This window comes from Epinephelus fuscoguttatus, linkage group LG12, assembly GCF_011397635.1.
Source record: "Epinephelus fuscoguttatus linkage group LG12, E.fuscoguttatus.final_Chr_v1".
NCBI lineage: Eukaryota > Metazoa > Chordata > Actinopteri > Perciformes > Serranidae > Epinephelus > Epinephelus fuscoguttatus.
Genome location: NC_064763.1, coordinates 11,494,126 through 11,516,794, shown reverse-complemented (window position 1 = coordinate 11,516,794; position 22,669 = coordinate 11,494,126). Strand labels below are relative to the sequence as shown.

The window sequence follows — 22,669 nt, the reverse complement described above, 5'->3', positions numbered from 1 at the left end:
AAACAGTCAGTATTCTGATAAATGCCACAGCTTCATGAGAATAATTATGATGTGAGAGTATAGTTGTGATTTTTTTTTTTTTTTTAAATAAACATTTACAAATAAAGCCACAGTTTTATGAGAAGTCATGATACTGTGAGAATAAAGTTGCAATTTGTTTAAAAAACAGTCAATATCATAACAAAAGTTGCACCTAGGTAAATGAAAATAAAGTTACTGAACAGAACAGAAAATTTAGATTGTGGAAATAATTATAATTTTATAATTAAGTCTTAATTTTATAGGAAAAAAGCCATAATGCTATGAAAAGAAAGTCAATTCACAAAAAAAAGTTAGTATTATGAGAAAAGTCACAGTTTTATGAGAATAATCAGGATATGACCGTACAGTTACAGTTTTATTGAGAGGAGATATCTTAGAAATAAATCAGTGCGTAACAATTTCATTAGAAAGGTCATCTTACTATGAAAATTAAACTGCAGTTTTGAGAATTGAGAATGAAGTCTCAATTTAAAAGAAAAGGGGTGAATAATTAATTATTAATCTTCACAATTTTGAGAATAATTATGATATGAGAGTATAGTTGCAATTTTATTTTTTAAAGAGTCAATCTTAAAGAATAAATTTGCAGTTTGTAAAAAAAAGTCAATACTATAAGACAAGTTGCACTAAGGAAATATAATATAATATATTTGTAATTTTAAGATTAAAAAAAGGTTATGTTGTGGAAATACTTATAATTTAAGAATAAAACTTTGATTTAAATGACCAAACAAATCCAGATAGAATAAGAAAATCTTGATTTAAAAGAAAAGGTCAAAAACATAGAAAAATGGCAGAACTTTATGAGAATATTTAGGATATGAGAGTTCTGTTGCAATTTTATTTATTTATTTATTTATTTATTTTTTAAAAAGTGAGTCTTGAAGAATCAAGTTGCAATTTGTGAAAAAAAAGTCACTATTATAAAGAAAGTCATACATAGGAGAAAAAACATTTGAGAATATCAATGCAATTTCAAAAGAAAAAAGATTTTCAAAGCAAAAATTTGTCATTTAATGAGAAAATAGTCTTAACTTTTTGTAAAGTTATAATAATAATAATCTGCCTTGCCCCTCCCCCTCAACTCAAAACATGTTTAATTCTGGAAAAAACAAATTTTCAGAAAATTTGAAATTAAGTCTAAATTTAATCAGAAAGAAACTAAGATGAGAAGAAAGTCTCAATTTGCAAGAAAGGTTAATATTATAAGAAAAGTCACACTTTTATGAGAAATATCATGTTATAAGAGTGTAGTTGGAATTTTATTTTTTTTTTAAAAAGTCAGTCTTACAATAAATTTGCCATTTATGAGAAAATAGTTATTATTATCAAAGTATGACAGAAAAGTCATACTTTGGTGATTAATTTCAATTTCAAGAGAAAACATATAGTGAAAACAAAAAACATAATTTCTGATTTAATAAGAAAAAAGTATGAACTTTATGTAAAGTTATAATGAGAATAAATCGGAAATTTATGAAAATGATTTTTATGTCCTGCTGCTCACCATCAAGTTAAATTGGGTTAAAATTCTGGAAATGTATTTTTTCTTTATAAAATGTAGTCTTATATAATCAAAAAGAATAAAATAGAAGGTCTTAAGATCCAAGAAAGGGTTAATATTGTTGGGAAAAGTCTCACTTTTATGAAAATAAGTATGTTACAAGATTATAGCTGCAGTTTCAATATTAAAGAATAAATTTGCCATTTATGAGAAAAAAGTCACTTTTGAAAGAAAAGTCATAGGTGATTAGCTGTAATTTCAAGAGAAAAAAAATTTAGTGAAAGCGTGTTGACATGAAGCCATATGTTTATTTATTTATTTTTTAGAAATAAATCAATATGAGAAAAGTCACTTTTTTTAATTTCACAGTTCTGAGATCAGTGATGAATATTTATAGTTTTATTGAACAGGGACAGGGCACATTGATAAGCAGTGAACAGACACAGTCACAGTTTATAAGCATGCAGAAAAATAAAGAGAACATTGTCAGTAATTAAAACAAATATGAGAATGTTTTGTCGTATATTGGACATAATTCATCATCGTTCAGAGGAAAAGAGTCGTTCACCACATGACGGACAGGAAGATCAATAAAATCTGAAACAATAAGTTTATTATAAACTGTTAAAACTAAAAATCAAAGTGCAGGTGAAGAGTATGAGCTTCATGTTCCCTCAGGTACACTGACGCCACGCTGACTCAAAGATGGGTGAAGAGATGAGATGGTTCACTCTGTTCAGTTTTTCTCCGCAGGGCTGCTCTCTGAGGAGGCGCCGCTGCTGCTGATGGTGCTGGTGGTGGAGGAGGAGGAGGTGATGGCCGGGGCCGAGGTGATGCTTATGGGGACGACCCTCTCCTTCCCATCATGCACCGGTTTCTCCCGGGGGGCCTGGATCTGCAGCTGTCCCCCCACCAGAGAGCATGTGACGGTCTCGGGGTCGACGCCGTCCGGCAGGTCGAATTCTTGCCTGAACTCCTGACACCTGTATGTGTAGGAGCCCTTCTCGTCCTCCTGCTTCTTCTCCGTCCTGCCACTCACCCTCAGCTTCCTGCCCACCTGTTTGACGGACAGCTCCTCCGGGGAGAACTCTTTGGTGTCCAGGCTGATGGCGAAGCTGCTGCCGTCCCTCCCCAGCTCCTGGAAGGCGATGGGCTTGAAGACCCCCGTCAGGGACGAGGTCTGGTCGATCTCCTCGAAGATCTTCTGGTGCAGCCTCTCCATGTACTCCATGCTCTGCCTCATCTCCTGCATGTGGCGGATCATCTCTTGTTCAATGTGATAGATGAGCGGCCGGGTCTCGGGCCACAGGCTGCGGACGGGCCAGTGCATGTCCAGGAAAGGCCTCATGGCGAGGGTGGTCGGCTGGAAGGCGCTTGGGCACAACATCCTGCTGGAGGTGGTGGAGGTTTCAGATGAGCTGTCGCTTCGGTCTGGAGTCTGTCTGCCCGTCTGTCTGATGTCCTGCTCCTTATATACTCACACACACCCCACTGGAAAGTTCCAGCAGCATTCCTGTGTGTGTGTGTGTGTGTGTGTGTGTGTGTGTGTGTGTGTGTGTGTGTGTGTGTGTGTGTGTGTGTATATGCACTCACAGTCTAAATGCAGCGCAGCTGGTATTCCTGCAGTCTGTTGCCACATGCCGACACATCTCAGCTTTGTTCTATTTCTGCTGCGGCCTCTGTCATGGTCTTTATAAAGCAGGTGAGCACAAACAGTCACGTCATCAGTCGTTTTACAGGAATTAAACTACATTAAATTTAGTGTTTTAATTCTTTATTTTTTTAATCTTTAACTCAAATCTTTAATTTCTCAGTGACAGAGTTTAACTAAAGCTCCAGTGTGTTGGATTTATGAGGATGTGTTGGCAGAAATTGAATAAAATAAGTGTGTTTTCTTAAGTGTGTAATCACCTGAGAATGAAAATCGTTGTGTTTTTGTCACCTTAGAATAAGATGTTTATATCAATATAGGGAGCAGGTCATCGTCTACGGAGATCGGCGTGTTTCTACAGCATATTCTCACTCCCAACTCATCACATATCACTGCTTGTTCAGAGGACTTTTGACGTCTACATATGACACTAGGTATGCTACTGCGTCTGTTTTTGATGTTCCAGAACCAGAATTTTGTTGTTGAAAACTATTAAGTAAATTTTTCATCAACGACCTTTTTTCCCATGATGAAAACGAGACAATGATGAGCTCAAAATAGATCTTGACAATAAAAAGATGACATCTGTGCTTCATTGTCACTGACGAGACAAGACGTGATAAAAATGGTAGTGATGGACTGTTGTACATTGAAAGCTGAGAACTACCAGTCTATCGCAGGGCTGACACATAGAGACAAACAACCATTCACGCTCACATTCACACCTACAAACAATTTAGAGTTATCAATTAACCTAGTCCCCAATCTGCATGTCTTTGGACTGTGGGAGGAAGCCGGAGTGCCCAGAGAGAACCCACGCTGACACGGGGAGAACATGCAAACTCCACACAGAAGGGCTCCCACGCCCGGGATCGAACCGGCAACCCTCTTGCTGTGAGGCGAGAGTGCTAACCACCACACCACCATGCCGCCCTGTTCTCCATATCTGATGACTAAATGTCGTTGTTCTATCCAGCGGTAATTTCATTGACAAAAACTATGACACAAATTTTCGTCCGCGACCTTTTTTCCATTGCAATAACGAGACGAGCCAAAAAAGATCTTGATTATCACAAACTACGATGAAATCTATGTTTCAAACTAAGACGGAATCAAAGTTCCATTTTCACTAACGAGACGTGATGAAAATATCCTTGGTGGACTATCGGTCACTGAAAGCTGAAAGCAGCTGTGCTTGTAAGTATCTTCAAATGCCACATTAGTGTCAGGCTGGTAAACTCCAGTAAATAGTCTGCACCAGGATGTTTTGGTTGGTGTGAGTTGTGAGCTGTAATTCAGCAGTAAATAATCAGCCATGTGTGTCTGACTGTGGATGGTGGAGCTGCTGAATGGATTTGTGGAGTTTGTTAGTTGCAGCAGTGGCTGTTAGCAGTTAGCTCCGCTCGCAGCCAGCGGCCGCCGGACTTCACAGCTTCGCCCCGCAGGACTCCACTCAGTCCGGACTGGAGAAGGTTTCTGGGTTGATGGTGTTTGACAGGCAGGTAGGAGGCTCAGTTAGTGAGTGAGTGTAGATGTGCTGTAAGTAAACAGTCTGAACTCAGATCAGTTTTCTCTGACAGAGATGAAAGTTTAGTTTGAATCACCGACTCTGTGAGAGGACACCAGTTTAAACCTCCAGACTAACATGTTGCAGATGAAGAAAGTTATGTTTCTCCTTCTTAACAGTCAGATGGATAAGTCAGTTTATAATGAACCTGGGGACACATCCTAGTTGTCTCACATTAGTTATTTGTCACGTCAGTTTTTTCAGTGAGTAAATGAAGTGCTACAGATTAGTGCAGGTATAATATGTGTGGCTGATGTCATTAGGGATACACACACACACACACTCTTCCCATCCAACACTATAACACCAGAAATAAAACGATCACAACACTGAGATATCTGGAAAACTGGAAAAATGCAGCAGTGATGACTTGAGTCTGTCTCAACCTTCCATCAGCAGAGTGATCACACTAACAGTGACATGTTCATAGTCAGCAGTTCATTTCATGTCCACTGGGTGTCCTCACACCTTGCAGGCTTATAAAGGGGTGTGTCTGTGACAACCAATCACATCTGTTCAAAGCAAGCATCACACCCAGCAACAGGGTCGACCGCACCTCCTCAGGGAGGTAAAAGTTTCTGTCCCTTCCTTCCTTAGAGTCGCTCTGAGAACTTTCCTAAATCACTCCTAAGCTCGTACTCCTTACAAAAAGTTTTTAGGCTGAGTTAGGAGCTCTCTGATACCCCATGGAGTGGAGATTTCTGAAAACGCCGTTTATGTGTTGCTGTCTAAACTGGGTGAAACGGGTTTTAGGTTCTGAAACGTCATAGCATGCGCCAGCAAATGCTTGACGTCATGTGAGCGACCTATGTTTACACTTTGTTTGGCTACTGATCATGGATGCTGTTAAGGTGGTGCTCATTTTTACGTTTGTGCAAACGCTTTGTTACGGCCTTTTTCCACCAGATGCGTGTTGGTTGCGTCTCCGCTCCGGCACGGCAGCGGAGCCGATAGGATTCAATTCTAGTCAATGTGTGTGTTTCCACCGGCTGCGGCTGTGCTGCGTTCCAGCTCCGTCTCAGCTCCGGCACTCCAGAGCAACAGACACGCAGAACTTCTATTTTTGCCAGACGCTGGAGCACAACGCAGCAATTCAGCACAGAGTAGATCGTGCGGGGCAGGAAGTCATGCACACAAACAAAATAAAACATCCGGTTAATTTTCAAAATAAAATACACAGTGTTCACGGCGGATCATATTTCCCTGCACTACACCTTGAAAACTACATAATGGGCAGAGGCAGGCCTGAGTCAACAGGTCAGAGGTTTTCAGACATCATTTCACCCCGTTGACACCATGGACGAGGAGATATTAATCATGGCAGTGCACCGAAATGTCTTCCGGCGGAGCTGCACCGCTCCGCACAGCTAACGCAGCCGGTGGGTATTGACGGATGGTGGAGCACGCAGCAGATAACCTGTGCTGCCGTTCCGCAACGGACACGCATCCAGTGGAAATCCGGTGTTTAAAGCGACATTTAGGAGTAGCTCCACTTTACTGTCAGTCCACACAAACGAACCTCTCGCCATAAGATATGCAAAAAAATCCTCCGCGCACTGACATAGACTTTACTATCGAAATTTAATGAAGGGAACAACTCTCGCCATGTTTACTGTTTTGAAAGGAACAGGAAGTCATGCATCTTATTCGTTGTTGTTGTTGTTGTTGTTGTTGTCGATTCTGAGGATTCTGATTGGCTTGCATGGGTTCATCCTTCTCCCTACACTGCCGCCCATAGGTTTGGCATAGTAATGACGGCGCTTGACGGCGTATTTATCCGGGTTCATGTAAATGACTTAAAATAAATAAATTTTTGAAAATAAATAAATAAATGGGTGGCACGGTGGTGTGGTGGTTAGCACTCTCGCCTCACAACAAGAGGGTTGCCGGTTTGATCCTGGGCGTAGGAGCCCCTCTGTGCAGAGTTTGCATGTTCTCCCCGTGTCAGCGTGGGTTCTCTCCGGGCACTCTGGCTTCCTCCCACAGTCCAAAGACATGCAGATTGGGGACTAGGTTAATTGGTAACTCTAAATTGTCCATAGGTGTGAATGTGAGCGTGAATGGTTGTTTGTCTCTATGTGTCAGCCCTGTGATAGTCTGGCGACCTGTCCAGCGTGTACCCTGCCTCTCACCCAATGTCAGCTGGGATAGGCTCCAGCCCCCCCGCGACCCTCAAGAGGATGAAACGGTTAGAAAATGAATGAATGAATGAATGAATGAATTTTTGAAAACGATGTTGTGTGCACGATGTTATTATTGAAAACGGAGGGGGGGAAATATTCGTTTCTCTAAATACCTGGCTATGTGTAAACGTGGTGTGAGAGTGTTCTCAGATGCACACAGACAACTCCCTCCTGACAGGTGTGTCTGATTAAACAGCATCGTTACCACACAGGTGTGCTGTAGGATGGTCACAATGAAAGGACACTCTGAAATGAAAAGTTTGATCTTAAAAGAAGACATTCATGAGGATGTATTGTATCTCTTGGTCACAGACAGCCTAAAGAATCAGTCAGTATCTGTGTGACCTCCTGCAGTGTGACACACCGAGCTGATCAGGTGGTTGATTGTTGGCCGACTCGTCTTCACTGGCTGTGTGACGCTGGTGGATGTTGGTAGGAAGTGGAACATGCTGATCCAGAGCATCCCAAACATGCTCAGTGGGTGACACGTCTGGTGAGTCTGCAGGCCGTGAAACAGCTGAGGTGTTTCTTTATCATGCTGCAACATGAGGTTATGGCGGAGGATGAATGGCATGACGTGTCTCAGGATCTCGTCACGGTTTCTCTGTGCACTCAAACGGCATCAATAAAATGCACCTGTGTTCCATGATCCCACTGCCGCCATAAAGCATTAACAAATCGCTCGCCCAGAGAACACATGACGCGTTAATCAGTGTTGTTTTTTCTCTTTAATAGTCTTTAATGCTCTCTGTGTAGCTCCTTTATTTTACTGAATATAAATTAGCCTAGCAGCTAACTGAGATTTCGTTTACTCATATGAAGCCAGGGACAACAGCAACATTTAACAAAGATAACTTTACAACATTCAGCTCCATTACAGCTCACAAGGTTCACTGACAAAACAACTGTCTTATACCAAACCATTTTCCAAACAAATACAACATGCTAACGTTATTAGCACAAGCCTATATGGTATTTGACATTGTATAAATTAGCCTAGCGATGAACAAAGATTTCCTCTGCGCATATGAAGCCAGGATAAATCACACACAGGACTTAAAATGTTATTTTTGTGGAGGCTTTATGAGCACCTTTTACACTGAGAGATTTTCCGCGAATGTTTGGCCGTTTTGCCGGCAAGCTGTGAGCGTTTAGAAAACACAGAGCCTCATTGGTGAGTTGATCCGAGGTGCCCAATTTTCCACCTTGTAGGGTAGTCATATTGGTGGAACCTTTTTGGTTTAAACAGTCCGAGGCGGCCTTACGCAATGGGAGGAGCTGTTGATGGCGCTGTATGTGCGAGCCACTGGCGGTGGATAAACAGGAAACAGCTGATAGCAGGAATTAGCAAGCAACTAGTAGCAAGAGGGAAACGCAAGCCTGACAGACACTGTGAAGATGAGCAAATGGGGAGACAAAGAATTGCGCTGCATCCTTGCCCTTGTAAACGAAGAGGCCATTAACCGTCAGGTGACGGGGATGGTGAAGAACGGGCCACTTATCAGAGAATCGCCGAAGGACTGATCAGCCGCAGCTTCCCTCCACATCACTTACATCACACGCTAAGCTACACATTTTGTTACTTGCTCACACCCCCCCCATTACCCTGAAAAAGGCGCATTCTGTATAAACAAAAGTAGGTAGGCGGCATTTTGCTGCACTCCCCAATTTTGTTTTTATACTGCCAAGGCTGAAAGAAGACTGATTGCACTTTCTTGCAAATTTGCACAATTCCTGTTTAAAAGGGGCTATTGTCTTCATAATTTATTGTTCCTTATCTGTGAAATTAAAGTAAATAAAAGCATTGTTTCCACTGAGGGAAATGGTTTCAGCTTATGAACACAGAGGTCTGCGTCGCTGCGACCTGTATTTCTGGGGAGGTGCATGTCAGGCTAAGTCTAAACCAACGCAAAGTCTACTGCATAGGTCCGGTGTTGATTCGTTGCAGAAGTATAGAGTCTCCTTTATTCACGCATATGCGACAAGTCAACACAAAATTTTCTAGCGTTCAAACCCACAGTAACACAACATGAAATTCGCATCACGTTTGGTGTGAAGATAGTGTGTCATGGTGATTCCCACTCCTGTTAACGACGTGACTCAAACTCTAAAAAAAAAAGTTAAAAACGTTCCTTTCTCTGTTACCCTTTACAGACTGTGACACACCGGCAGCAGAGTGTCCGGTATACAGTCAGCCTCCCGGTTTAGAGACATCTCAGTGAGCTGTCTCAGTCAAACCGAGTTTCTATTTTTGTTCCCACCCTCCCTGGATTTCAGCCAATCACATGTGCGCAAATGTCTCGGTAAACTATTAATATGGTCCATTTTCAATATGACCTCAGTCTAGCTGTCTTCGTTTATATTATTTAAGGGAAAAATGGCTTCATATCGGGGGATTAGCTCAAATGGTAGAGCGCTCGCTTAGCATGCGAGAGGTAGCGGGATCGATGCCCGCATCCTCCAGTAATGTATTTTCCTAAACTTTATTCAATTGATTTCTGAATTTAAGGGACAATTTAACCGCCGCCAGGATTACAGTTTGTAAAACCCACCTCAATGTTAGTGTGTTTCGGACTGAGTCAGACATGTTCAGAAGAGTGTATTTCAGGTTTGACTAAATGTAAGTGTAAAAATTCACCATGTCAGTGGAAGTATGTCGTTCATTCAATGACTGCGTTTCCTCCCCCGTTCATTAAAATACAAACCCGGGACTCATTACATTTATTTCATAAGTAAAACTGCATATTGATACTACATAGATGTAATTTCCAGGACATAAAATTGTACTTTCTTATAGACCCAAAACAAACTCAGTTTTATGTACATTCAGTTTAAAGATTTAGGAAAAAGTAGAGCCTGGCGGAAGGATGCACAAAATCCTGTTATGTTCTTATTGATTTATTTATTTGTGCAGAGAAAATATAAATTCTCAGCCTCTTTTCACTTCAATTGTTTTATTAAATACATATAAAAAGAAAAACATGACAAACAAACACCAAGTCACACACTATTTAAATTTTCATTGCACTGTAATTAAAAATAGTTTTACTTTTACTAATCAAAGCAGAAAACCTGAAGTCTTTCTGAATTACATTTATATTTATTACCCAGCAGGTGGCGCTGCTGCTGATCACTGATACTGATACTCTGATGCAGGTAAAGCATTACTACACTGTAAAAATACTCTGTAACAAGTATATCCTGTATTGAGACTGTTCATAAGTACAAGTATGCAAGTGTAATCAGGAAAATGTTCTTAAAATGTTAAAAGTAAAAGTACTCAGACGGAAAAAATGTCCCTGTGACTGTTCTTACTATCTTATCATTACTCTTTCCTGAGTATTATTAATACTTGTATACTTTACTGCTGATACTTTAACCACATGAAGCTGAGTATACCTGTGTAGTTTGATTGCAGTAGGCCTACTTTTACCTGCAACAGAGTATTTTCACTTTAAGGTATTTCTTGTTTTACTTCAGTAAAGTATCTGAGTGCTCCCTCCACCACAGAGAGTACTCCTTCCCTCCTCAGTAAATGTTCTCTGATACTTGCAGTGAATTATTAATTGATGTCTCTGCAGGACGGGACGAGCCTCCGCCCGCTCTCAGATCAGCTCTCTGACAGGAAGACATCCAAATAAGGCCCGAGGAAGTGATGACGCGGCTGGACGATCTCCATGTGACGTAGCGCCTTAAAAAACTGATCCGAGCTGTGACGTGTCGCCAGGGTTTCCGGCCATGGCGGCTGGCTGTGCTCCCTGTGCCCATTTAACGGCTTCAGTCCGGCGGACAGACAGCAGCCGCCGACCCGGACTGAAGTCTGGACCTTTCCGGATCGTCCACGCTCCAAAAAGCACAGCACAAAGAGCGCAGGGAGCACCGGAGCATGCGTGTGCGGTCCGGTCTGCACGCTCACCGCTCGGACCAAATATGGGCTTCCTCCCGGCCATATTTGGGAATGTACGTCACGCAGGAGTCTTTATAAAGCCGGGAATCCTCATTGAAGAAAGTGACAGACTCAAGTTCAAGTTGTCAGCAACAACACGTCAAAACAAACAGCCCATGTTGTGATGACTCATCACGTCATCAACAAACATCCGGAAATAATCTTTACATTATCTTAAAGTCATCTTAATCCACGCGGGACCCGGAGCTGACGACCCTCCAGGTTGGCTTCCTCCGAGCATAACCGCCAGCCGCAGCAGCAGCCGCAGCCGCAGCAGCGTCAGCCCGGTCAGAGCGCCTCTCCGCCGGCTTCAGAAGCGGAGACCGACCCGGTCCCCACGCAGGAACAGCCCGGTTCTCGGGAGCCTCCGGAGCGGCAGAGCTCCACACCCGCCGCCGCCTCTCGCTCTCCGTCCTCCAGAGAGATGGCAGCGACCAAAGCGGAGCTGCTCCTGTCCGCCCTGCAGATCTCCGACCCTCTGGCCGGCCTCCCGCCGCCTCTCTCCCCACTGGACGGTTTCTCGAAGCTGGAGGAGCTGCAGATGCTGCTGCAGAACGCCGCGGCCGGAGGCTCCCTACTGGCCGCGTCCGCAGCGGAGGGAGCCGGGCTGCTGAGCGGAGAGCCCGGGGAGTACGGAGGTGAGGAGCGGGCAGTGGTGGAGGTGGTGACTGGTTAGGAGTATGTTTAGAGGAGAAGAAAAGTGTAAGAAAAAAATGCACCAAAATGCCTTAAATGGTTCATATGCAGACATTATATGCAGAACAATGCTGAAAATTAATTTAAAGTGTATTTAAGGGGTTTCTCCCCTCAGAGAGGAGGGGGCTCTGGTGTTTGAAGCACTTTTCAAGTAGTTTTATGGATGTTTGCTGTTGAGTGATGAATGAATGAAACATGCAACCTAGTTATATTTACTGTCAGTAAAACTTCCCCCCTTTTGGCTCACAGCTTTAAAAAACATCAGCAGTAAGAATCATTTAAACATTTTTATGAAAATTCTTAATAAATATAAACAAGCTCCGTATGTGACGTCAGGACTGTTTGTGATCTGAGATCAGATCACGGTTTTAAAGATTTCTTGGTTCTCTGAGTTTAAATCTGAAGTTGAGACATAGAGTATAAATATTTGTCAGATTCAGTGTTGCAGCTCGTTTGATGTCATCCTCGTTGCAGCCAATCAGAGCAGAGTAAACTCCCGCTGTTTCCTGTTGATTGAACTCTGACCTGCGGTTCTTCTTCTGTGTTTCTGTCTCAGACTCTCTGGCGGACCTGGACCTGCAGACTCTCCCCCCTCTCACCCCTCGCCTCCCCCCTCTGGCCTACAGCGGCCGCTTCACCTTTGAGCCCGCCTCCAGTGGCAGCCTATGGGCGGAGCCTCTCCTCAGCCTGTTCACCGGGTTGGTCAGTGTTGGGGCTCCTCCCCCTTCAGCCTGCAGCCTCCCCTTCTCTTCGTCATCAGTGACATCATCGGTGACAACACCACCGAGCCTCAGCTCCACCCAGATCAGCTGTGGCTCAGGTGATGTCACCTCAGTGTTCTCTGCAACGCCAACGTACACCTCCGCCGCCAGCTCCAACCTCCTCCTCCTCCCCCCCGCTGAATCTCGGCCGGAGCCCGTGGCCTTCCAGCCACAGGGTCCTCCGCCTGCCTACCCCAGCTCCTCCTCCAGGCTTGGCCTCCAGCCGCCCTCCCTGGTGGTACCGATGCTCCCCGACTACCTGCTGTCACAGCCGCAGGAGGGCGAGCTCAGCCTGATCCAGGATCAGAAGCCAGAACTGTCGCAGAACCCTCCGCCGCTCACGCCACTCTCCACCATCAAATCCTTCTCCTCACAGATCCAGACGCAGCCCCAGGGCTCCGCCTCTGGCCCCACCTACCAATCCCTGGTCACCAAACCCAACCGAATCAGGAAGTCCCCTGCCAGTCGGCAGTGCAAGACGCCACCACACGAGCGTCCGTATGCCTGCCCCGCCGACGGCTGTGACCGCCGCTTCTCCCGTTCTGACGAGCTCACTCGCCACGTGCGTGTACACACGGGCCAGAAGCCTTTCCAGTGCCGCATCTGCATGCGCAGCTTCAGCCGCAGCGACCACCTGACGACGCACATCCGCACGCACACTGGTGAGAAGCCGTTCGCCTGCGCAGAGTGCGGACGCAAGTTCGCACGCAGTGACGAGCGCAAGAGGCACACCAAGATCCACCAGCGACAGCGGGAGCGCAAGAGCGACAGGAGCTCAGCCTCCTCTGATCCCATCCCCATCAACAAGCCCCCCGCCTACTCCTCCCCTCCCACCTCCTCCCCCTGCTCCTCTTACTCCTCCCCCGCTCACAGCTCCTCCTTCCCCTCCTCCTCCTCCTCTTCCTCCTTCTCCCCCTGCTTCACCTCCTCCTCGTCACTGTCACATCTCTACGCCTCCTCACCGTCCCCCCACCTTTATTCCTCTTCTTGCTCCTCTCCGATGGGGAGTCCTCAGTCGGAGCTCCCCTCCCCCCACGGCTCCAACAACTGTTGACGGACAGGAAATTGTCCTGTCCTGCCGTGACCTTCGACCTCAGACTGAAACTCTGCCTTTAAAAGAAAAACTCACATATCTGACTGACAAACTGTTCGTCTTATTATTGGTCTGATGGTGAGGAGGTCAGAGGTCATGGAGGAGGAGTCAAACACCTCGCTGTGTTTCTGTGACTTCCTGAGCTGCTGCGTCATTATGAGCCTTTGCAGCCACTGTAGTCAATGACAGCGTCTGTTAGAGTTATAAAAGTGGGTGGGACATGAACTTGAACCTTCAGCAGAGACAGTTAAAAAACCCTCAGGACCAAACTCCTGAAATAAGATGTGAAATCCTCTGAATGTAACGAGACGCTCGCTGATGGATGAGTGTGAATCTTTTATAAGGTGTGTACATAATGTTTACATGTAGTAAAGTGTACATACATGACTGTGTACATAGTGTCTACCTACTGAGTAGGTTCTGGGACCTTCATATGTTCACATGCAGGTCTGATTTTATACTGAAGATGTTTCCTTTTGAAACCGAAGAGCTCCGAGAATAAAAAGTCAAAATACTGTCGATGCTTTTATTTCACTCTGATGACTGATGTGTCGAGTTGTGTCTCAGGGGTTTCATCAGCTGATGTTTGTTTGTTGTAAAAGTGTCGAGAACTTTGATCATTATTTGATCGTCTGCTAATGAAGACTGTGTGACACAGCTGAAAGCTCCAGAACAAGTGAGTCAGAGGATGTTCACAAGGTCAGAAGTCAACTTTCACTCTGAACTTTTCAGCTGAAAGAACAGAAAAAAAGGAAATTCTAACATCTACACAGTTTCAACCTCCACTTACAGAAGAAGACCATGTGACACATGGTCAAAAGCTTCAGAGCCAGCGAGTTGAGATGAGCTAATGTCGTTTCTTTTTTTACTTTAGGTTCAACAGAAATAAAAATACACACTGTTGATTAAAATCAGAATCAAATGATAATGAATCGAAGGAAACATTTGATGAAATAAATATATAATTTTTAAAAAAAGACAATAATTAAATAATAAAACTGATAAATAAATGATTACATTAAGATAAATGATAGGATAATAAATACATAATATATAATTAAAAAGTATTAGATAATAATAATATTATTAATAAATAAAAATAAAATGTGTAAATAGATACAAATAATGAAAAATAAATGGACACTAAATAAACAATTACAAATAATTAATTAAATTAAACAAAATAAATTAATTATATACAAATAAATAAAAATAAAATAAAGAAAGAAATAAAAGAATATAATTATAAATAAGAAGTTAATTAAAATGTATAAATAAATAAAAAATAATGGAATATATGAGAAATAAATGGATACTATATAAATAATTAAATGAAATAGAAAATAAATAAAGAAAAAAGATAATTAAAATGGATAAAAACATAATTTAATAAGTGATAACTACATAGATACTAAATGAATAATTTTAGAAATAAATAGAGGTGTTGAAACTACAGTGTTTATACGTACTGACAGTTTAACAGGAGTGTAGAGTGGCGCTGCTGCTGTTGACTGAATCTGCTGCACATTTAAACATTTATATATAAAACGAGTTTCAGAGACACGTCGTTGAGTCACAATCACAGTAATAAAAATAGATTTTAGGTCAAATGAAAAGTCAAAGAGCACACAGACACACAGACACACAGACACACACACACATTAATGTAAGCAGTAAATCCTCAGTGTGTGTGTGTGTGTGTGTGTGTGTGTGTGTGTGTGTGTGTGTGTGTGAAATAGCCAATGGGATCAGAGTTTGTCAGCGGCCAGCTCTCGACAGGAAGAACAACACAGCTTCAGCCCAAATATGGTGTTTCCTGTCACTGCAGCGGACGTCCTGACGCCCAAATAAGGATCTTCCTGCTGGCCGACCGGCCCCTCTGCTGGCGGGGCGCCTGGGGACTCTGTGTGTGTGTGTGTCTGTCTGTGTGTGTATCTGTGTGTTGAAATGATACGAGCTGTGACGAAACAACTAGACGGACAGGGATGGCAGGTTGGACTGGAATGTGTGTGTGTGTGTGTGTGTGTGTGTGTGTGTGTGTGTGTGTGTGTGTGTAAAAGTACTTGAGCTGCAGAGCACAAAAACTATAGAGTTCTTAATTTAAAAGTATAGAAGTTCAGATAGTGTCAGAGTTTCAGGATTCAGACACAAACATGAAGCAGAGATGAAAATCCTGAACATGTGAGACTGAAAGAAAGAAAGAAAGAAAGAAAGAAAGAAAGAAAGAAAGAAGAGGAGAGACATGGGAAAGAAGGAAAGAAAGAAGGAAGGAAGGAAAGAAAATGAGTGAGCATTTTACCGCTCCCTGTTCCCTCATCTTGAAGCCAATGTGTTTCACATTAGACGTCTGAAATAAGGTCTGTGGTTAACACGAGCTAAAGAGACTTTCATGTTTTGTTCTACAACATAAGTTACATCAGTAAATACCAAACTCATGAGTTTTGATGCTTCTATGTGTCTATAAAAAGACCATTGCTAACAAGTGGCTAAATAAGACCACAGACCATCATCATGTCGATCACAGCTTTACAGCCTCTGTGTGGTGGTCACGTTGAGTCATGTGACCAGTGTTCCTTTATAACCTAACGTTAGCTTTTTACACTCCCTGTGAGCTTCAGAATTGATTTTAAGACCCTTTTATTGGCTGAGTTGAGCTGACGCACAAGTATAATGACTGACATGTACGCCCCCCACAAATACACGTCACAGTGATGCAGACCTCCTGTCTATTCTGTAAGCTGAAACCATTTCCCTCAGTGGAAACAAAGCTTTTATTTACTTTAATTTCACAGATAAAAAACAATAAATTGTGAAGACAATAAAGCCTCCACAAAAAAAAGTATTTTAAGTCATTTATCCTGGCTTAATATGAGCAGAGGAAATCTCTGCTAGCTGCTAGGCTAATTTATACAATGTAAAATGGAAAACTTGTTTAGTATAAGACAGCTGTTGTAAAATGCCATAGACTTGTGCTAATAACGTTAGCATGTTGTATTTGTGGGGAAATGTGTCCAGATAAAGACAAGTGTTTGTCTGTCAGTTCTGCGATTTATAGTGAAGCTGATTTGTGCACTTGTGTTTGAGATTGTCTCTATTAAGCCATGTTTAATGAGTGTTTAATGTGTGTTTAATATGTGTTTTGAATCAGCTAAACTTTACAGCACCTCACAGAAACTCTGCCGCAGCCTAGTGTTTTAGAGGTGTAACTGCAGAGAATGTGTATGTAAGTGTAAATGCTCACAACGGTGCAGGGTCTGCGGTCTAAATCCCACGAGGACGAGCCTTTGGCATTAAAGTAGAGATCACTCAGGAAAAAAGTAAAAGTCCAGCATTTAAAATTTTGCTTAACGTTTTGGTTTTACGATTACAATATAATTACACTGTCAAATTACGTCAATTAGAATCTGAATCAGGAATACTTTATTGATCCTCGAAGGAAAACTGTGATTCGTAACGTTACTCCATTATAAAGAACAGAGATTGAGAAATGAGAGTATGAAATAAATTTAGGCTACGTAGATATACAGTAGAAATGAAATGATATGAAAGATATTTAGAATAAAAATATGTTTGCTGCCCTAAGTCTGTATGTGTGTAAAAAAAAAAATTACAAATATGTGCACTATGCTAGATTAAACACTTTATAAATGAGTATGTTACATTCAGAAACATAGAATTAAGCAATATCACACGAGAGGGAGTGATGTTGTACTGTGATATCGTCACGGCTGTGATTCGGTCGTAGGCACGAGGCCGCAGACATTTTGTTTGGTTTATAAATTACTTCAGTTCCAGCTCACACCTGTGCTGACCATCACGAGCAGCAGGTGGCGCTCTCACCTGTACAGGTGAACCGTGACTGACCCTGGTCGGTCAGTGTATTGATCTGTGTTTTGGTGAAGACATTTGCAGTGGTGAAGAGGACAAAGCGGATCGTGTATTATTCTGCTGCCGTGTTTGTTGAACTTTCCGTGGACGCCACCGTCGAACTGAGTCACCGTTATAAACCATTTTAACGGAAAGAGTCCGAACTACAAACCGTCTTCAGACACCGGTGAGCGTTTGATACACACATTTTACATCTTACATCTTACAAACTTTCAGCTGCTTTTCTATGTTTTTCAAACTCAAATTCTGCTGCTGCGCGACTGTCGCTGCTTCGCCTTGTTTTGTTTGTTCGTTAAATGTGTTATAGACAAAATTTAACCGAACAAAACTTCTCAAACCTAATTACATCTATGTTGAATATATCTCCGCGCTCACGTGTGCACAAGTTTCCTCGATGTAGTGGTTATACCGTTCGCCTCACGTGCGAAAGGTCTTGGTTCGAAACCGGGCGGTAGTGTTTTGAAGTCGTAAATTAGCGGCCTTGTTTTTGTTTGATTAATATTTGGATGATAGAAACAGAAATGACCTGCATATTCATATCAAGGCTACCTTTGTTTGCGCGTGCACGGTTTTGGTTGTGCGTGAGTTTCCGTAGTGTAGTGGTTATCACGTTCGCCTCACACGCGGAGGCCAGCCGCGGATAGGTGTAGAGGACTTTTCAGCGGCCAGAAGCCCTTCACAGAGAGGTGCGGTTCGAATCCCACTGCACCCAAACAAAGCTCCCCATATTTGGCTTAAAATATTTTGCTACATTGTGTCTGCATAACACAAAACAACTGCATTTAACCTCTTAAAATGTTTAAAGTGAAAATTACGAACAGATTTTGAGCAAATTATAGGGATTTTCTTATTAACATTATTATTGATATTATTGTTTGTATGCAGTGTGTATTGAGACACATTTTTATAGTTTAAAAACATGCTGAATACAAACATAATCCAAGCATGCTTTAAACAGCGTATAGTTTCATACCTTTACATCCACCTACCTCATGTACATAAAGCAACATATTACATTAGTTATTCTTTTTTATTCAGCAGCCTTTGCTGTCTGCTCTGATACACTGCTGTCCAGGGGGAGGAGAGAGGACTGACTGCTTGGACACACGTTTTTATCTGTATGTCTATTCTGTGTACAGACATTGACACCTATAAAAAAATGAGTCAAATTCCTAATATGTGCACGTACACGTATGTGGCCAGTAAAACCCATGCCGACACAATTATTTTTTAAGATTATGATAACAGGACCTTATGATTTAAAGGGTTAGACAATAATGCTATTTCATCATGCTGCTATTGGTAAAACGTGAACTGAACTAATAAATAGCAGTAACAATAGTGATACTAATACTAACACAAAGTGCTTCACATCAAGGCACAGAATCAAGAAACACCCTTTGAATAATTATGCAAATAAGATGCTAAATCATGCTACAGTTTTACTTCTATTAAGGTAAAATAGTAAATTTATATTACAAATATTTGTACAGCTGAGCACATGAATATAAATATATATTTTCTATCACTTACTACCTCTAATAAGACAGTCAGAGTGATGCTTTCAAGATATTTTATTAACAATAAACACATAATAATAAAAAATACTTATTGAAAACTTAAGATATAAAGATATAAAACACATTAACAGTGAAAGAAATATACAACATATATATATATACTGTACAAAGTTTCTCCAAAAACCTATTTACAAAATTAGTGCTGGAACACTTATCAGTCAATATTCACTTGTTATAATAATAACAATAATAGTAATGATGATGATGATAAGAATAATAATATAATGATGATAATAATAACAATAATAATATAATAGTAATGATAATAATATAATGATAATATAATAATAATAATAATAATAATAATAATAATAATGGCGATGATAATAATAATAATTATATTATAATAGTAATAATAATAATATAATGATGGTGATGATAATAATAATAATTATAATAATAATAATAATAATGATGATAATAACAATAATAATAACAATAATAATAATAATAATAGGGAAAACCCTATTGTATGTGCGTGTGAGGGTATTTTTGGAGTTTACAGTGTAAAGTGACTATGGGTTCACAGTCACTTCCTCTTCTCACCCATCTGTCCCTTTCAGCCGTGAAGAAGGCAGACTGTTGGAAGTCCCTCCAGCTCATCTTCCTCACCATGCCCTGCTCCTTGTACAGGGAAAACACTCTGGAGGGGCAGTAGATGTATTTCCCCGGCACCCCGGGGAAGCTGGTGTGGATATGAGGGCTGTCAGGGCCCTGCTTTAGAGGCCGGTGGCAGAACCTGCACAGACGACCTTTTGGCAGCTGCACCTCACTCTTCCTCTTTGCCCTCTCCTCTGCCACCTTCCTCCACTCAGCCGACCTCTGTTTGGCCGCCTCCAGCTCCCGCTCAAAGAAAGGAGATGCAGCAAAGTCGTGTTAAACACCTTAGTGGAGCAGTAGAAGTACTTTACTGTTTTCGACTGGTAAAAAAAATGAATAGAAGAGCCGTCGCCGAGATACCGGGACTTTGGCTGACCGCAGGCTAGACAGTTCCTGGTCTTCTTCTCCTTCTGCTGCTCCTGCTGCTCCTGCTGTTGTTGCTGTTTCCCTAGAATGTCTTCAACAATCTTCTCCACTGTGGCTCGGCTCACTGACTCCTCCTGGGGGGGAGCCACAGGTGGAGGGTTGAACGTGGCAGGGGGCAAAGTCACAACAGGCACACTGACTGTTTCGCTGCCTGTGGCCAAACTCTGCCACAACTGTTGTGTCTCAAATACCTTCTCTGGGCTGGTATTGAGGGAGGAGCTTGTGTTTTTTAATTTTGCCAGGTGTTTAACATATCTGGAGATATGTTGGCATGTGGTGGGATGGAGAAGGCTGTTGGGGTCGTTGCATGCTTGCTGAACCATGGCAGCATAGTCTGCATCCACCCGTTTTAGGATGTCCTTGGCCCCATGGTGCTTGTACAGGAGCCCGTCGATGGCAGATCTCATAGCCCCTGTCCACTGGCTGTGGTCCAGGACCTGAATGAGACCTCCCGTCTTTATTGGTCCAGTGCGGGCGGCCCGGGGAGAGGAGGCTATGGGCAATGGCGCTACCCCTGGCAGGTCTAAACAATAAAGCATATGTTTATTATCCTGTTTTTTTGTCTAGCTTTGAATGACTAAGATTATGATAATACAGTCACATTGTAACATGGTTAGGCACAGTCCTGTCGTCTAAAGTTACAATTACAAGCAAATTTTACTGGGAAAAAAAGCAACATGGATAAAAAATGTGTATGCGGCATTTGTGAGAAGTTGTTTGAAATAACAAACAGTTCAATTTGTGACAATCAAATTTTTTCCATAGTTTTTAAATTCTGCATACACTCGGTCAATAATAGTTGTTAATGTACAATATATTAATATCACTGTCATGAAATAAATTCCAACCACAGTGTCCAAGTCTTTTTTAACAGTGAGGCCTGTGTGAGGGATGGTAAGTGGGTAATTTAAATGACCTGTATACATCAAATGACCTGTATACATCAAAGTCTGAGTCTCTGGTTTACCTGTGGCAGAAGCTGGTATCAGTGGCTGCTGGGACTTGGAAACTTCTGCAGAGCACTGTTGAGAAGACAGGACTGGCACTGGTCCAACTCCATCATCACTGGGCTCCTGAAATATAGAATCAAGTATAGTGATTTCTTCAATCTGTCTGTATAGTGATTTCTTCAATCTGTCTGAGTGATTAACCTGGATTACCTGAGAGTCTGTGCTCACTGCAGCAGCAGAGAAGTGATCCTCCATCTCCACGACTTCAGCAGCTTCAGTGTTGACTTGTGTCCTGTGTTTGTCCCAGTCTAAAACAACCGGACGACAGCCTGGCTCTAGATACTGCAGCCCAAATCTCTCCCCTGTGTCCCTGTTTAATGCCTGCAGAGCTGCATATTTGGCCCTCCCTGTCACTCTGACAGAGGCTGTGTTTAGCTGTGTAATCAACAGGGGGTCAAACACAGCTGGCAGCTCGACACCAGGCTGCTTCAGGTCCACCAGCCGCTGAAAGTTCCACCTCACCACTCCAGTCAATGCCTGGGCCTGGAAGAGCTCACAGGAAACCCGGTTTCCTGTCACCCACTGGGCTTGGTGAGTGGAAGCCCTCCTGCTGAGATGTGCCTCTCACGGGAATCCAAATAGGTACAGCAGCTCCTGCGCCCTTGGTGTTATTGAGCTGCAAGGTGCCACCATACCTGTATAGGATTCCCTCCTTGACCTCAGGGTCGCTCAGGCAGCCTCTCAGGATGTGGATGCGCTGAATCCTCCACACCCTCAACATGGAGGCCTTGAAGAGGGGCACATCGTTGCTGTCCTTTGCCAGGTAGAAATGATGTAAAACATCTTCTACCCTCTGCAGCAGTTCTCTGGGCTGTGGCACCTTCGTTCTACAGTGCTCTCTGATGTGCTGCTTGGTGGGGTTAGCAGGAGAGATTTTGCAGAACTTGTACGCCTCCTGGAGCCTCTTGAGGTCACCCTGGTCCACCACAACGAATGCTGCAGAGAGGAACTGGCAAAAGGAACTATAAAGGGAATGGTGTTCTGACACACACTCTCTGGTAAACCGGCGCATGCAGTGAAACAAGTCTAACTTGATGGTGATGTCTTGGTTAAACTTGAGTCTTGAGGCACTGTTGTTTGCCAGGTTTCCAGAGGTCGCTTGTGCCACGATGGCCTCTGAGGTCCTCCAGCAGTCCCATGAGATGTGATCCTGAGCCCCAGGTTGCAGGACCTTAAAGGCAGCACAGCAGTCCCTAAAACATTGAAAAGACAAAAATACCTGTATCTTACAATTTGTTCTGTACAAAATGGGTCTTATTCACAATATAAAACAATTTACTGCAAGTTTTCTTGCAGTAAATTGTCTCTTTTATTTTTGGTATGTATTTGGCCTAACAAAACGTCAATTACTATATAAGCTGTGCAAAAAAAAAAACAAAAGAAAAAAACAACAACACAAAAACAGCATTTAAAAAATATGTGATGTACAACAAGTTAAAATACTAAAATAATGTTTTCAATTGAAACTTATTCTTTATACCTGTCAACCCACTGGAAGTTTGCCTTCTGCACTCCTGCTGCAGTGTAGCGTTGCGACAGACCCTCATACATGGTATAAAGGGACCTATCACACTCAGACTGCAGCATCACCCAGCTCAGGATCATCCAGTTCGTTCATAATAGCATAGGAAGACATGGTGCCAGACGACAGCACAACCTTCCTAGCTACTTTGCGGGTGTGATCTGCCCTCAGTGCCTGTCCAAAGGTACCTTGAAGCAGCA

The 22,669-nt window shown here is 42.5% G+C and overlaps 3 protein-coding genes and 1 non-coding gene across 4 annotated transcripts; 2 read left to right on the top strand and 2 right to left on the bottom strand.

The window, feature by feature from the left end:
- Window positions 1-1,834: 1,834 nt before the first annotated feature.
- Window positions 1,835-2,987, bottom strand: LOC125898161 (heat shock protein beta-11-like). The gene has a single exon (XM_049591871.1). It carries the CDS (start codon window positions 2,931-2,933, stop codon window positions 2,283-2,285), a length of 651 nt encoding a protein of 216 aa, XP_049447828.1. The 5' UTR covers window positions 2,934-2,987; the 3' UTR covers window positions 1,835-2,282.
- Window positions 2,988-9,337: 6,350 nt separating this feature from the next.
- Window positions 9,338-9,410, top strand: trnaa-agc (transfer RNA alanine (anticodon AGC)). Its single transcript has one exon. It is a non-coding gene; the product is annotated as a tRNA-Ala (tRNA).
- Window positions 9,411-10,319: 909 nt separating this feature from the next.
- On the top strand, window positions 10,320-13,958 carry LOC125898153 (early growth response protein 1-like). The gene is made up of 2 exons (XM_049591858.1): window positions 10,320-11,531; window positions 12,146-13,958. The coding sequence occupies exons 1-2, from the start codon at window positions 11,318-11,320 to the stop codon at window positions 13,402-13,404; spliced, it is 1,473 nt and encodes a 490-aa protein (XP_049447815.1). The 5' UTR covers window positions 10,320-11,317; the 3' UTR covers window positions 13,405-13,958.
- Window positions 13,959-19,466: 5,508 nt separating this feature from the next.
- On the bottom strand, window positions 19,467-22,498 carry LOC125898599 (uncharacterized). Its single transcript, XM_049592439.1, has 5 exons — window positions 22,428-22,498; window positions 21,583-22,140; window positions 21,098-21,494; window positions 20,905-21,010; window positions 19,467-20,460 (listed from the first exon to the last, which is right to left on the bottom strand). The coding sequence occupies exons 1-5, from the start codon at window positions 22,496-22,498 to the stop codon at window positions 19,631-19,633; spliced, it is 1,962 nt and encodes a 653-aa protein (XP_049448396.1). The 3' UTR covers window positions 19,467-19,630.
- Between the last annotated feature and the right edge of the window lie 171 nt (window positions 22,499-22,669).

What these genes read in the sequence shown, in the direction of transcription:
- LOC125898161 (XM_049591871.1), bottom strand. Translation starts at nt 2,933, where the DNA reads ATGTTGTGCCCAAGCGCCTTCCAGCCGACCACCCTCGCCATGAGGCCT.
- LOC125898153 (XM_049591858.1), top strand. Translation starts at nt 11,318, where the DNA reads ATGGCAGCGACCAAAGCGGAGCTGCTCCTGTCCGCCCTGCAGATCTCC. An exon ending in AGAGCCCGGGGAGTACGGAG is followed by an intron (nt 11,532 to 12,145) that starts GTGAGGAGCGGG and finishes TTTCTGTCTCAG; the next exon opens with ACTCTCTGGCGGACCTGGAC.
- LOC125898599 (XM_049592439.1), bottom strand. Translation starts at nt 22,498, where the DNA reads ATGTATGAGGGTCTGTCGCAACGCTACACTGCAGCAGGAGTGCAGAAG. An exon ending in AAGGAGGGAATCCTATACAG is followed by an intron (nt 21,495 to 21,582) that starts GTATGGTGGCAC and finishes ACATCTCAGCAG; the next exon opens with GAGGGCTTCCACTCACCAAG. An exon ending in CAGTGAGCACAGACTCTCAG is followed by an intron (nt 21,011 to 21,097) that starts GTAATCCAGGTT and finishes TCTATATTTCAG; the next exon opens with GAGCCCAGTGATGATGGAGT.